This window comes from Zootermopsis nevadensis, unplaced genomic scaffold (assembly GCF_977971745.1).
Source record: "Zootermopsis nevadensis isolate Lab colony 2312 unplaced genomic scaffold, Znev_1.0 Znev_ptg000002l, whole genome shotgun sequence".
Classification (NCBI taxonomy): Eukaryota; Metazoa; Arthropoda; class Insecta; order Blattodea; family Termopsidae; genus Zootermopsis; species Zootermopsis nevadensis.
Genome location: NW_028259134.1, coordinates 20,709,666 through 20,722,452, shown reverse-complemented (window position 1 = coordinate 20,722,452; position 12,787 = coordinate 20,709,666). Strand labels below are relative to the sequence as shown.

The 12,787-nt window shown below is 35.3% G+C and overlaps 1 protein-coding gene across 10 annotated transcripts in view; it reads left to right on the top strand.

The window, feature by feature from the left end:
- The window catches only part of Camta (Calmodulin-binding transcription activator), a 158,589-nt gene that overhangs the window by 128,802 nt on the left and 17,000 nt on the right, over positions 1 to 12,787 (top strand). For 9 of the 10 annotated variants that reach the window (XM_087356193.1, XM_087356195.1, XM_087356189.1 and 6 more), the window contains 13 exons: positions 2 to 174; positions 496 to 598; positions 880 to 1,072; positions 1,164 to 1,407; positions 1,660 to 1,784; positions 2,419 to 2,623; positions 3,271 to 3,401; positions 6,819 to 6,911; positions 8,258 to 8,325; positions 8,739 to 8,914; positions 9,644 to 9,825; positions 10,186 to 10,331; positions 11,414 to 11,646. In XM_087356193.1, coding sequence (XP_087212319.1) covers positions 2 to 174; positions 496 to 598; positions 880 to 1,072; positions 1,164 to 1,407; positions 1,660 to 1,784; positions 2,419 to 2,623; positions 3,271 to 3,401; positions 6,819 to 6,911; positions 8,258 to 8,325; positions 8,739 to 8,914; positions 9,644 to 9,825; positions 10,186 to 10,331; positions 11,414 to 11,646 — 2,072 coding nt within the window. The remainder of the gene's footprint in view (position 1; positions 175 to 495; positions 599 to 879; positions 1,073 to 1,163; positions 1,408 to 1,659; positions 1,785 to 2,418; positions 2,624 to 3,270; positions 3,402 to 6,818; positions 6,912 to 8,257; positions 8,326 to 8,738; positions 8,915 to 9,643; positions 9,826 to 10,185; positions 10,332 to 11,413; positions 11,647 to 12,787) is intronic. The other variant, XM_087356194.1, reaches the window with a different exon arrangement.

Here is a 12,787-nt window from a genome sequence, read left to right as displayed (position 1 = left end):
GGTTGAGGGTTCTGCAGTTTTCAACCAAAGCAACTTTGAGGATCGTCTAGTTAGTTATTGCCAAGAAATGACCACCAGAGCATGGAGGTCAGGGGAGGAAGTCGGTCCTTCATGGTTTTCAAGCCACAGGGGAATGACACTGCTTCATTTGGCTGCATCTTTGGGATATTCGCGGTAAGGGTACTTTATCCTCATATGCTTGCTGCTCATTTTCTGGAAGCTGTAACTGTCTGTATCAGGTATCTACCGATTCTTTTAGACCATTACCTGTATTGTATTAGGAACATTAGTAGCTGCCTTCAAGTCAACATAGCATTACATCATCCCAGAAATCAACATTAAAATCTTTTGTCCTTTCTTAAAATGGATGATATTATAAAAGTGTTATTCAAGTGTATAACAATGGTTTAGTTGTATATGATTGCTTGTTAATTGACTAATACAGTTATAGTACTTATATCTTTATTAAGAATTTATTTAAACTTCTGTTCTCAGGTTGGTATGTGCCATGCTGCACTGGCGTGCTGAGAACTCTTCTCTTTTACTGGAAACAGAGGTTGATGCCCTCAGTCAGGATGAAGATGGGTATACACCACTGGTACAGATTTATTATATTATTAATATTATCGGTTTGTGAAAGTCAGGGTGGAGATTTCTTAAAGATTTATGTTAACAAGAAAATCAATTATTTTGATCAGAGTTATTTAACGTTTTATACCAGTGTTCACTATTTGGACCTCCTTTTTTTAATGTTCAGTTAGTTTTCATTTTCTTTATCAAATGAGTATATTTGTGGGGTTTATTTTGCTGTCAGTATAAATAGTGATTATTTTCCTGATGCCATAAATAAACTGATTTTCTCTGTGACTAATGTTTTAGATGTGGGCATGTGCCAGAGGTCATCAGGAAACAGCTATCCTTTTGTACAGGTGGAATCACACAGCCTTAAATGTGCGTAACCTGTCTGCGCAGACAGCTACAGATTGTGCACGTTCTAATAAACATGAGGATCTTGCACAAGAAATGGAACGACTGGAAGCAGCACGAGAGAAAAATAACATGACACTTCTTGGTAAGACTTGAGAGTTATGCTGCCTCTTTGTGCCTGCCTCAGGTTCACTGACACATAGGCATATTACTATAAGCACAAATTCTTGTTGTAGGTTCCGCCACAAATTCGCCTACAAGCTCTACTTCACTAGGGTCTCCAACATCCACTCTTGTAAGGACAGAGGTGTCTTCTGTCTCCCCAGTAAATCTAGGTACAGACATTATGCTGCTAGGTTCATCAGCATCCCCAGATGTATCAACTCTGTCCCCAGCTGGTTCAGTTGTATCCTTGGCTTCTGTTGCGTCTACAGCACGTTCACATGATGGTGTTTTCCTTCGGCCTGGTGTTGTTACAAGGTTAGTAGATGTTCTTGGTGAGGAATTCATACAAACAGTGGGATAGAGGTGCAGGAGAATGAGATGAATGTGCTCAGCTGAAAAGAATCATATTTTTAAGCCCGTTGTCTGAGAGGCTAGCAGAGATGAATTTTCCAGATTTCTGTGCTAGTTGAATATAAAGGGATGGAAAGCCCACTGAGAGGTGTAAAGTGGGAAGGTACATATCCGTTAAATCTGTAACGTTTCCACTTTTGTCTGCTACTTTTACAGAAGTGAGTCACAGAAGTACAGAGTTGTGAGTCTAGAGCTGCATGTGAACATTCCTCAGTCAGGAGAAGCAGGTAGTGCCAGTAGCAATCACAGTTCTTCTTCCAGCCCGGTTGGTTCCATTCCAGGTTTGTATGGAATTGCTAGTTTCAGTATGTGCACTTCTGAATGAACACTTGAAGGAGGCAGATATTGTGTTGTTTTGTGGAATATGGTACAGATTCTTATTGTATAAACTGTCAGTCCACTCTTGACTCATATGACATCAAGATTCATTTTGATACTGTCGTATCATGCTTAGGTCTCGAAAGTGTGCTTTTCAAAACTTTTGTGTGCATTTATTATTTTTCACATTACATGCTACAAGCCCTTCTTTTTCTACTGTACTACAAATCAGACAAGTTGGCAGGTGACACATATGCAGCTCAAATGATGACCAACAATTAAATGAGTTTAATTTAAATCCAGTAGAGCCATTCTTGTTTGCAGTATTTTTAAAACAACTTTTGTGCCACCTGGTATAGCTAATAAAAGACAAGTTTGTTAATTAAACAGAATGTAATACTGCGACCTAGTTACAGGAACTTTGTCCCAGCCATCTTTTTGTAGTTATTTTAGTGATTATTGATTAGCGTTAATTTGTATATTTATTTTAGTATTTTCATAGTGCTAATAATTTCTGTATGGTGATGTATCAGCCATGGAGAACAATACTCTCATTAGAAAGGCCTACGTAATGGGTGATGTGATGTTTAAATACAGGGATTGTGGATTCAAGCACAGCACAGCTGCATAACAGTGGACATACATCTGTACATCAATCACAGCAGCATCAGCGTCTGACGAAGCGACCATCAGTGGACAGTGGAATTCATCTTGGTTCAGTACAGTCCTCAGACAGCCTGTCTTCGTTGAGATGCCATGGAAACAAGATGGGTGGTGGAAGAGAAACTCCAAAACTTTCACGGTATATTATTTACATGATGCACTGCATTTTCTACAGTACTTTTAGTTTACAGCAAAGCTGGAACAGCTTTAATATGCCTAATTTACATTTGTGAGATACCTTATCCAGATAATGATTGCCATATGAGTAAAGTTTAGTTTATTGTAGTGATACTAGTGGGCATAAAGGCACCAGATACTATATACTGCCCTCCTTTTCATCCCTTTCCATGTGTAATTTCCACACTTTTGGGTCAACTCTCATATAGGACTCTCCAACTCTGTATCTGCCAATTCTTACACATAATTTGCCATCCTGTAGTCTCGTTCTCTCCCTTCCATATCTCTCTTAACTTGGTTTGTCTGTGGGTGTTATCCCACTCAAACTATATGATGCCTGTCTTGTGCACAGTAAGAAATTTCACACTTTCACAAAACAACAGGTAAAATTTTAGTTTTTTTATCATATAACTTTATGATTGTAAATGGAGGCCAAATTGTTCTCATAGTTTTTAATCACCTTATCCATAATTTTTAATTCTGTTCCATGGCTTCTTTGTTAACTAGATGGTTGAAACAGTTTTTTTTGTCTGGCCTAAAACTTTTATGGTGAGGAACATTTGAGCCACATATTTTTAAAGCAAATTTTTATTTTGTTTGTTCATTCAGCTTCGACCGCAGCATGTCCCTACCACTTAATTCGCCGATGTCTGGTGTTGAAAGTTCGTATGACTGTGGGATTTCTGAGAGTCGTGACATAATGAGAAATTCTCCAGTCAGAAGAATGGATTTTGCACTTTGTGAGTTACAGCTCAGGTTTAGAACCTTTTTATATTATCATGAATTAAGACCAGGACTTCTTATGTCTCTTTTACACTGTTGATGAATATTAAAAATCATGCTAGATTTTCCAAGTTTTACACATTTGTAATCTTTACTCGGGTTGTCTTCTGATTGTTACTTAAAAGGAATTCTGAATCTCCAGGTTATGTTCAGGATAGACAGAAACTTTCAGTTTAATACATCACTTTAAAATTATAATAAATATTGTTATTGAATTTTATTCTTTATCATCTAACATTTTTTCCCCCTTTTTGTGTGGGTAATCATTTATATATAACTCCCCCCCCCAAAAAAAAAAAAAAAAAAAAAAAAACTACAGTACTTGTAAAGTTATAAAGCTGCATTGAATGCAGAACTTGGAGAATTTAATTGGGAGCTTTTAATATTTATCAGCAAGACATACATCGCTTGCAACATACGATGCTGTTTATTTCAACAGCAATTCACTTAACATAATCAAGCTCAATCAGCAGCTATGGTGTGTGAAAGTTGAAAGCAAGGTAAGTTTTCTTCCTTCATCTTTCTCTTAGTAAGTTTATCTTATTCTTTCTGTTTATTATTATTTTCAGAGCACATTCAACCTTCAGTTAGACTTCTCATATCTTTCTAAAACTTTCCATGTGATACATAGATCAGAATGTTCCAATCCTTTGGTTTTGCATGCAGCAACTTTCCTTCATGTGAGCTGAAGTCAGAAACAGTTGTAAATGACTCATGGCTGATTGTCCCTGTAGTATATATTGTTAATGTGTAATAAAATTAGTCTCATATTCTGTTATTGTTCCTCATTCATATCCTGTTTACATGGAAATAAACTATATATCTTGGTCAAAACCTCCAAATTATTTAATTATTTCCATTTGTTTGTAAACTGAGTTGTAGTACTGCATGAGTGAACTTTCATTGATAATTTGCTGTGTGTGTGGTTAATGATTGTGCAATGTGCAGTATGTGCAGAAGCTTTCAAGTGTCAGCCACATATTGATTGGCATGACAAATTGAATAAGATGTAAGAATACCTCATACCAAAGTTACAGTGTCAGATAGGTTATTATAATCTATTGCTTGTACAAAATTTAAAGTCCCAGTTTGAAAAGTAGGCCTACTACTGTTTCTTTTTATTTTGACTTTTCAAAATATCTGCTCTAATGAAATATTATAACTACTTTTTGTATGTTATTATTATTTTTTTTTTATTCTGGCGTTGTTAAATTTTGCATTCATTTCCTAACTTCCAGTTCTGATTCTTGATTTCAACCGCAGTTGGTCAGGGAGCTGAAGGTCATAAACTGAATTATAATGCATGTAACAGTATTTACAATTTTTTATGTTTTTATTGCTTGTCTATTTGAAAATAACAACGTTATTTAAAGTAATAGTGCACCTTTTAAATCACTTTATTCCTGATGTTTGCATCTTGTTTGTATCCTTTTAATCTGGTATTGTGTGTAGTTATGGATATTGTGGTCTTCAGTTTTGTGTATTTTTATATTTACTGACCACTTATAATAGATGTAATAATTGGGAGATATATTGCAAACTCTTATCAGAGTTCTTAGTGGGCTAAGAATGTGCACATTACAGGAGTTCTTTGCATGAGATGGGCACTCACTAGATGAGATTAACAGTTTGCTAGTTTTGAATTTGAGGACTTGTGTATGTTATAAATTCTCATAGATTATTTCATAAGAAATATTTTCAAATGGTAAGCATAAACAATGACTTTTTTTTTCTTTATGGACTATGGTCTTCTCGGATGTTATGCTGTTTAGTCATGTTTAAATTTTGAAGGAACATATTTCTTCTATCTTGAGGGTTAAAATGAGTCAGTATGGGGATGTAAGTAGTTTATATAGGAAAAGAATGGCCAGTGGGTTAATATGCAAAATTTTATCTCAGCTTGTATTACAGATGTTATCCCTTCATGACAGCATCTTTAAAAAGAGAGTTCACTTTGTACCCACGCTACAGTTTAGCAGGTCATGAGCCCATCTTTGACAGTAGTGTGCATATAGTTTTTTAGTGTTTTTGTATTATTGTTTCCTGTGAGAATGGATGCCAGAAACACGCCTGAATATTATATTGCTGTTTTATGATAATTACATTAAAAGAAGACTGTGTTTTTTAAAGGAGTGATAAGTAGCCATGTATTTGTTTAGTACAGTGGAACCTCAATATAATGCACCCATTTACACTGTGGAATTGCTTATATGGGAGCTTTGATCATGTTCCCCAATATGGTTACATAAGTTTTATGTCTTTCACTTTAAACACAGGTACTAAAACTGTCCCCCAACACGTGCGTTATATTGAGGTTCCACTGTACTTTTAAATGTGAGCATGGAAGAAATTTGCTTTACTTAGGAAGGGAAGCATTGCGTTACAGGTATGTTCAAAGCTACAATGTAGGATTTAATTAATTAACTCTTGATAGTCTTTTATGCTTGTTAGTTACATTTTTAAAACTTTTGCTTTTGCTATCTGCATTTCTAACAGGAATTATGCAGATTTTTCTTGTTTTCAACTTTCACCATTGCACCCATCAGAGCTTGTTAGATGGATCTAAACCATTCTCAGAAAACCTTTTTTGTGTTGCAGTTTCGTCTTGTATGTAGACTTCATATTTATAAAATTCAAGTAATAAGTCAAGTCCATCATCATATTGCAACACAAAGACTTTTTTTTTTTGGGTGAAGATGCAATTTTTTGTAATATTTTGGTAACATTTAGTGACATGTTAAATGCATTTGACTTAGAAGATGATTTTTAGGTTTGCATTTTATATATACTAAATATGATTATAATTTACTGGTTACATATTAATATTTATAATTCAGTTAATTTTGACATAATACCATTATTTATTTTTCTTGAAGGCTTATAAATATCCATTCTTAAAGTATTGTTAGAGCATGATGTCTCTATGTTTTCTGGAGTTTCCAAGTCTTAACAGTAACATTTATATATTTTTTTAGTAGCTCCATCCTTATTGTGCATATTATTAAAAGTTTCTTTCAGTATGTATGCAATGAGAAATATAAATGATTATTTATTTTCACACCATGATATCTAATTAATCTTCATAATGATTTCTTTCTTTCACAACTCAATAATCTGCATACATGTTTGTTAGGCTTAACTGGTGCAGTGATGGCAAAGAGGGTGGGCGGCAGGCCAGGACCTTATGCCTGTAGGAGCCTCATGTGTCTCATACCTGTTCAGATTTGGATTCCAAGAGACATATTTAATATATGCATTGTAACTAGGGAATCTGGGTGAGATTATATTTTTGCTTGCATTTGGTTTTCTGCATTTTTTACTTGGTATTATATTTTTTTCCTACAATTCTTCTTCACGCTTGAATTTTGGTTCAGGCGAAGTGGCAACGGGGCCCAGAAGTGAGAGCCCCATCATTGACGTGGAGGCCGTCTCGGACGAAGAGTCGGAGGCTAAACAGAGCATTGTAGGTCAGTCACTCGCAGCTGCACATCTACTGGTGGATACACTTTACTGTTGTATATAGTCTTCCATGCTGTGTAAACTGACTGACAGTATTTCTTTGTGGATTGTGGTCTTATGGGTGTTATGATTCTGTGTAGTCTTGCAGATGGTTACCAGTGTTACAGAGGTTCATTTTAAAATGCTAACAACGTGTAATACTATTCAGTATCATAACCCAGAAGTTCACAATCTAGATTTTCACTTCTGTGAAAATCTCAAATTTCCAACAATATATCTTGTTTTTGTATGAAGGATTTTGATGAAGGTGTGATATTAAACTGATGCATATTCTTGGACATTTTCCTTGAAATTAACTTTTCCGCAGACCTAACTAATTAGGTTGTGTAGTTTAGCCTGATGACCGAAGCAGAGCCAACTGCTGATATGTTGTGTGTTCTTAAACTAATAAACAAAGGGAAATGTGCACAAAAATGCATCAGTACTTGTTTGTATTATTCAACATTTTTAGACCTGGAAAAAGTAATATATTCCTGTAAATTATAAAATGAAGAGAGCCTGACCCATGGATACAGAATTCTGTGTTAACATTTGCAGCAAGACAAATTTGTGTTTGCCATTACAGATAAAAATCAAACAAAGGAATGTTCATGAAACTTGATGCTGGTATTAATGGTAGTAGATTCAGAGCAGTCCTGTATTAATATTCCATAAACACACCATTGCAAAGCTTGCATATGTATCACATTTACTAAACATATACCTTATAGTTTGAAGGTAGCCATTTGAATTCCAACTGTGATCACTGTTCATGGTTTTTTCATTTGCATTCCAAGTATAAATTTATATCAAGATTTTTGCTTTTAATTTGATTTTTATATAATTTACTGGAGTAATATATGGTTTTAAGGGAATATAAAATGTCTTAGACAGATCTGTGGAAGTGACACTAATTGTATGGTCAAATTAATGTTTTGCTCATGTACAGTCTTATTATCATACACATTCAAACACACAGGCAATTCTGTCAGACTATCCCAGGAGCCATTTTTGTCCTGGAGGAATTTTGCATATGTAGTTGCCTATTGGTACTTGGGTTTTGCAGACCCATCTATTAATTGACACAAACTGAAAGAACACTCACATAACATCAAAAATTCTGATTGCAGACTTTTATCATAAAGCGCCAGAGATTAAGTTTCTAACTGCCGGTCTGAATGTGTTAATATGTATGAGTTCGACCAAGTGACAATGTAACACATGGGATATACTATGAAATATATAAACATCTACTTACAATTTTTTTAAAAGCTATAAACATTTTATATCATCCATATTGCATTTAATTTCACAGGGGAACAAGAGGTTCGAGTACTCACATTGGCTGAACAGATAATTGCAGCTATGCCAGAAAGGATAAAGGTCAGTTGCATAATTTCATATTTAAATTACCATTACAAATAGAGGGGAAATAAGTGTTCTCCATTGTCAGTAAAGTGCTGGTACTCAGAAATAGAAATTACCTTTATTTGGTACCGTACAGGAATGGGATTTAAATCACTGTACTATGGGGCTGCCAACTATATTTTAACTCCGTGGTCTAACCCTGTGCTACTACAAGATACATCCAGTTGGACTGCCCGTAAGGCAGTTCCATTGGTCAGCTGGCTTTGTATAGTAGCCATTATAGTGTTGCTCCTTCACTAAAGGCTGCATTGACCTCCTATATTCTCTTATTGTAGCATGTAATGCTCATAATGTTATTTTCCAAATCACATTTGTATAAGAGTACAGTAAATGCCAGTTGTCTCATTAATTGCTTGTGCTGCTGCCAGAATGAGAGTGAGGATATGATGCTGGTACATGAGTGCAGTCTGTCACAACCAGAATCTTTGACAACAGCCAGTGAATCTCTCAGTGAAGTGTTCATGGAACCACTGCTCATGGACGAACCATCATCATCATTTGAACCAGTGGAGTTTAACTTTGAATTTAGTGATCATAACTACAGGTTGGTACTTGTGTGCATAAATATAAAGAGCTACCTAGCAATGTTCTTTGACATTCTTAGTAGGTTTTCCGTACCTTTTTATCATATAAAAAATATATATACTGTTTATTTCCCATTGAAATTTTCACTCAGTTCTATGTGTCAGTCCCCCTTTTAGGTTTTGAACCAATGAATGGATTTTTTGTGTATTTTGTTTCAAACATTGTGCTATTAAAAAAGATGACTGTCTTCTGAGTTGTAGTGCTGTGTAGTCTGGTAGATGTTCACCAATGTTTCTGAGGTCCTAGCTGCTTCCATCCATGGCATTACAACCCAGAAGACGGCTATCTTCGGACTCTGCGGTGAAAACCTTAAATCCTACTTGTGCTGTTAAAGGCTGCCCTACTCTTTTACTATAACATTTCATCCACTAATAATATTAATATGACAGTTTTTCAACCTGAGGTGGGAAAAAGCACTAGCATCACATAATGTATGTTCCTGAAATTTTTGTCATGTTCATGAATTCAGAAAACAGTCTAATGCTCTCATTAGGTTAAAAATGTGTGTGTGTATCTGTCTATATTTTGAATATCTGTTAGAATCATCTTAGGTTGTTGTAGAACCAACATTTTTTATGTTTTTTTAAAAGATATTTCTCTCTTCTGTGTTGAAATGTTCTAAGTGCAGTGAATGTGAATTAAGCACAGTGTAAAAATAAACCATTAATAAGTTATGTATCTTTTTCAGGTATTATGATGTTGGTACCCCCAGTTCATCTCTAAGCCCAGCGTCATCTAGTTGTTTGCAGTCTCCATGCTCATTTACTCTGGATTCTCCATCACCTCCACCCACAACTGCTGACTTCTGCGAGTTCTTCCAGGCCTCTAGCAGTTTGTTTGAAAAGGACTTTTCAAATCTCACCTTGTCTGGTAAGCATCATTTGTTAACAAACTGGATCCAACATGTACAGAACATTTGGTACAGTATAAGGAAAGAAACATACCTAAAAGCCAATCTACACATGAATTAAAAAGTAGGCCTAATTATGGAAATTACTACAATAATTACAAAAAAGAGTTTGACCATGTCAATCAGTTCATCCACATGTAACAACTGTAGAACGAAGTTAAGTTACTTCAGTCACATCATGTAACAGAACTAGATACTCCTGCTTTAAATTGTTAATGAATATCTAAATTCTTATCTCCAATATCAATCAACCTTCACAATCCTCAAATTAATTTTAATCTTAAATTAAAATTGAGAATATGTTATCTTGTTAACATTAGATCGTGAGCAAAGGGAATTGTATGAAGCAGCTAAAATAATCCAGAAGGCTTACCGATCATACAAAGGCCGCAAGAAGTTGGAGGAGCAGGATAAAGAACGTGCTGCAGCTGTTCTTATACAGAATTATTATCGCCGCTATAAACAGGTATGCCAGTATAGAGTGAATAATAACATTAATCTATATTGTACATTGCTGTTTACATGGAAGGTTTTATCTCATTATTTGTGATAACTGTTGTAGAAATTATTTCTAGTGTTCATTTACTTTACTGTGCATGCGAGAAAGAGAGAGACAGATGGAGTATGTCACATGTCATGCACACGCATGTGTGTGCGTGCGCACATGTGCATATGTCTGTTATTTCTACATGAGATAACCACGTACAAAGTGTGTCAATTCAGTATCAAATTTGGTTCTGCTTTTATATGTGCATCCTTTTCAGTAAATCAATTTATGCAGAGGTTGTTCTAATTTATATATCTCTGGTCTTGATTAATTTTTTTAAGAAAAATTTATACTCTGATGAAGTTTTGAATGAATTACCAAATGGAGATTAGATATATTTTATATATTCAAGTTGAACATATATGTACAATTTAGTAAAAAATTGCATAAGCTTTGTACAAGATTTCTTGTAACATTTGCTGTAATTGCACATTGGATATTATTTTTCCATTCCTAATTTGTGCAATTTGTTTAATAAATATTGAATAGAAAGTATCTTTTGGAAATAAAATAAGTTTATTCATGACAGCTTAATCATTATAGTGAGTATTCACCAAATGGCTGGAGTTCAGTTCTCAACAGGTCATCATTATGTTGAGAAAAGCTCTGTGGCCCAGCTGGCTTCATATCATAAGGTACTGGGGCATGCAACTGATCGGTATCCCATGCATCTTCATGGGATGGAGCTTTTAAACACAAGGACAGCATTATTCTTTTACCTTTCTCTTTGATAACTTCATCTGAAATTTGGGTCAGTTTTATAAAATAATAAAAGTTATTGAAGTAAAACAATGACAGCTATAAAACATACATATCTGTAATCCGTCTCTGTTGCGTGAATTTAAAGCACTACAAGATTTGTGCCTCGTCCTCTGCGTGGTAAGAATTGTGAATATGTTGAAAGCAAAGCGTTGTGTAAGTGATGATTATGTGTTTCTTCTTTTTCTTTCTCCCATTCTATGACTGCTGCTGGAACTCCGTATATCTCCACTGCTCTACAGTATGCCTACTTCAAGCAAATGACTCGTGCAGCCATGGTAATACAGAATGGTTTCCGTTCATACTGCGAACACAAGCGGTTCAAGAAGAGTCAAGAAGCAGCTGTATGCATTCAGAACTACTACCGCAACTACAGGGAGCAGGGGGGGAGAGGAGGGAGTCGTGAGGGAACACCTAGTAATGCTGGTCAGGCTAATGCTAACAGCAGTGGTAACACCAGCAGTAGTGGTCTCAAGTAAGTTTGCCAGCCTGCAGTGATGCCATCTCTCAGGATGATACTTATATGTTACACTGAGAAACAAATTGGCTATTTTAATGCACAGAATATAATTGTGATGTAAACATTCTTACTCGATGAGTCGGAGAAGCATGTTTCGTGAGAATAATAACAGCCTTCATTTAGCCACTTTTTCATTCATGCTGTCTTGCATTGGGAAGCTAGAAGCCAAGTGGCATCTCCTGGTATAAAAGTATTATATTACTAACCCCAGAGAACACTATTTTAGAATCTGGAAGTGGCTGAACTGGTCAGTAACTGCCACACATTTTGTCTCCATTCTGAGCCAGTTGAATCGAGTTCATACCCTCAGCCTCCTATGTAGTGGAAAGCAGGGTCGAGAAGTGGTGGAACTGTACCTCCACTACCCCACACATGTTTAATGCATGATTCTTTAATAAACACCAGGACAACTTTACCTTTGCTTGAGGATTAATAGTCGCCGTTTCACAGTTCACATTTTTTCTTAGTCTTTGTATTTATATAAGTTTTTTCTAATAATGGTACCAAGAAAGTTAAGCATAATGAAGCATCTGTAGTGACATGTAAGTGTGGTAATGAGAATGGCATAATAGTGAAGTGCTTCCCACTGTCTCCCTGCCTGCTTCGGTGTGGTTGTGTATCACTGTGGTAGTTCAGATGTGCTCGTCTCGGTAACTATGCTATTCTCTGTTAAGTGCTCATTGAGGAAGGAAACTCTGTATAAATGGTGTTGCTTTCCTCTAACCATGAATGTTTCTTTCTTTGCTGTTTTAAGGTGTCTTCATTTCTTGGTTCCTGAAACAGAAGTCAGAGTTTGAAGGATATACTATTTTCACAGAAATAAAAGAAACTTAGAAATGTCAAACTTCACATTATATTATAGAGTCAGTAGTACCTTAAATTGTTTCTTATAGCTGTGTAACATACATTTAATATTATTATATGTCATATCAGTAACAACATGCTTTGATCTGTTAAGTGTGTGTTATTTACAGAAGTAGTCAAAACCAAGTCACATTATTACAATCAGTGATCATAATGAATTTTGAATTAAAATATAATTCGAATGAATCTGTATTTAAGCCCTTCTTCAAATGTACCATTTTTCAGTATTATA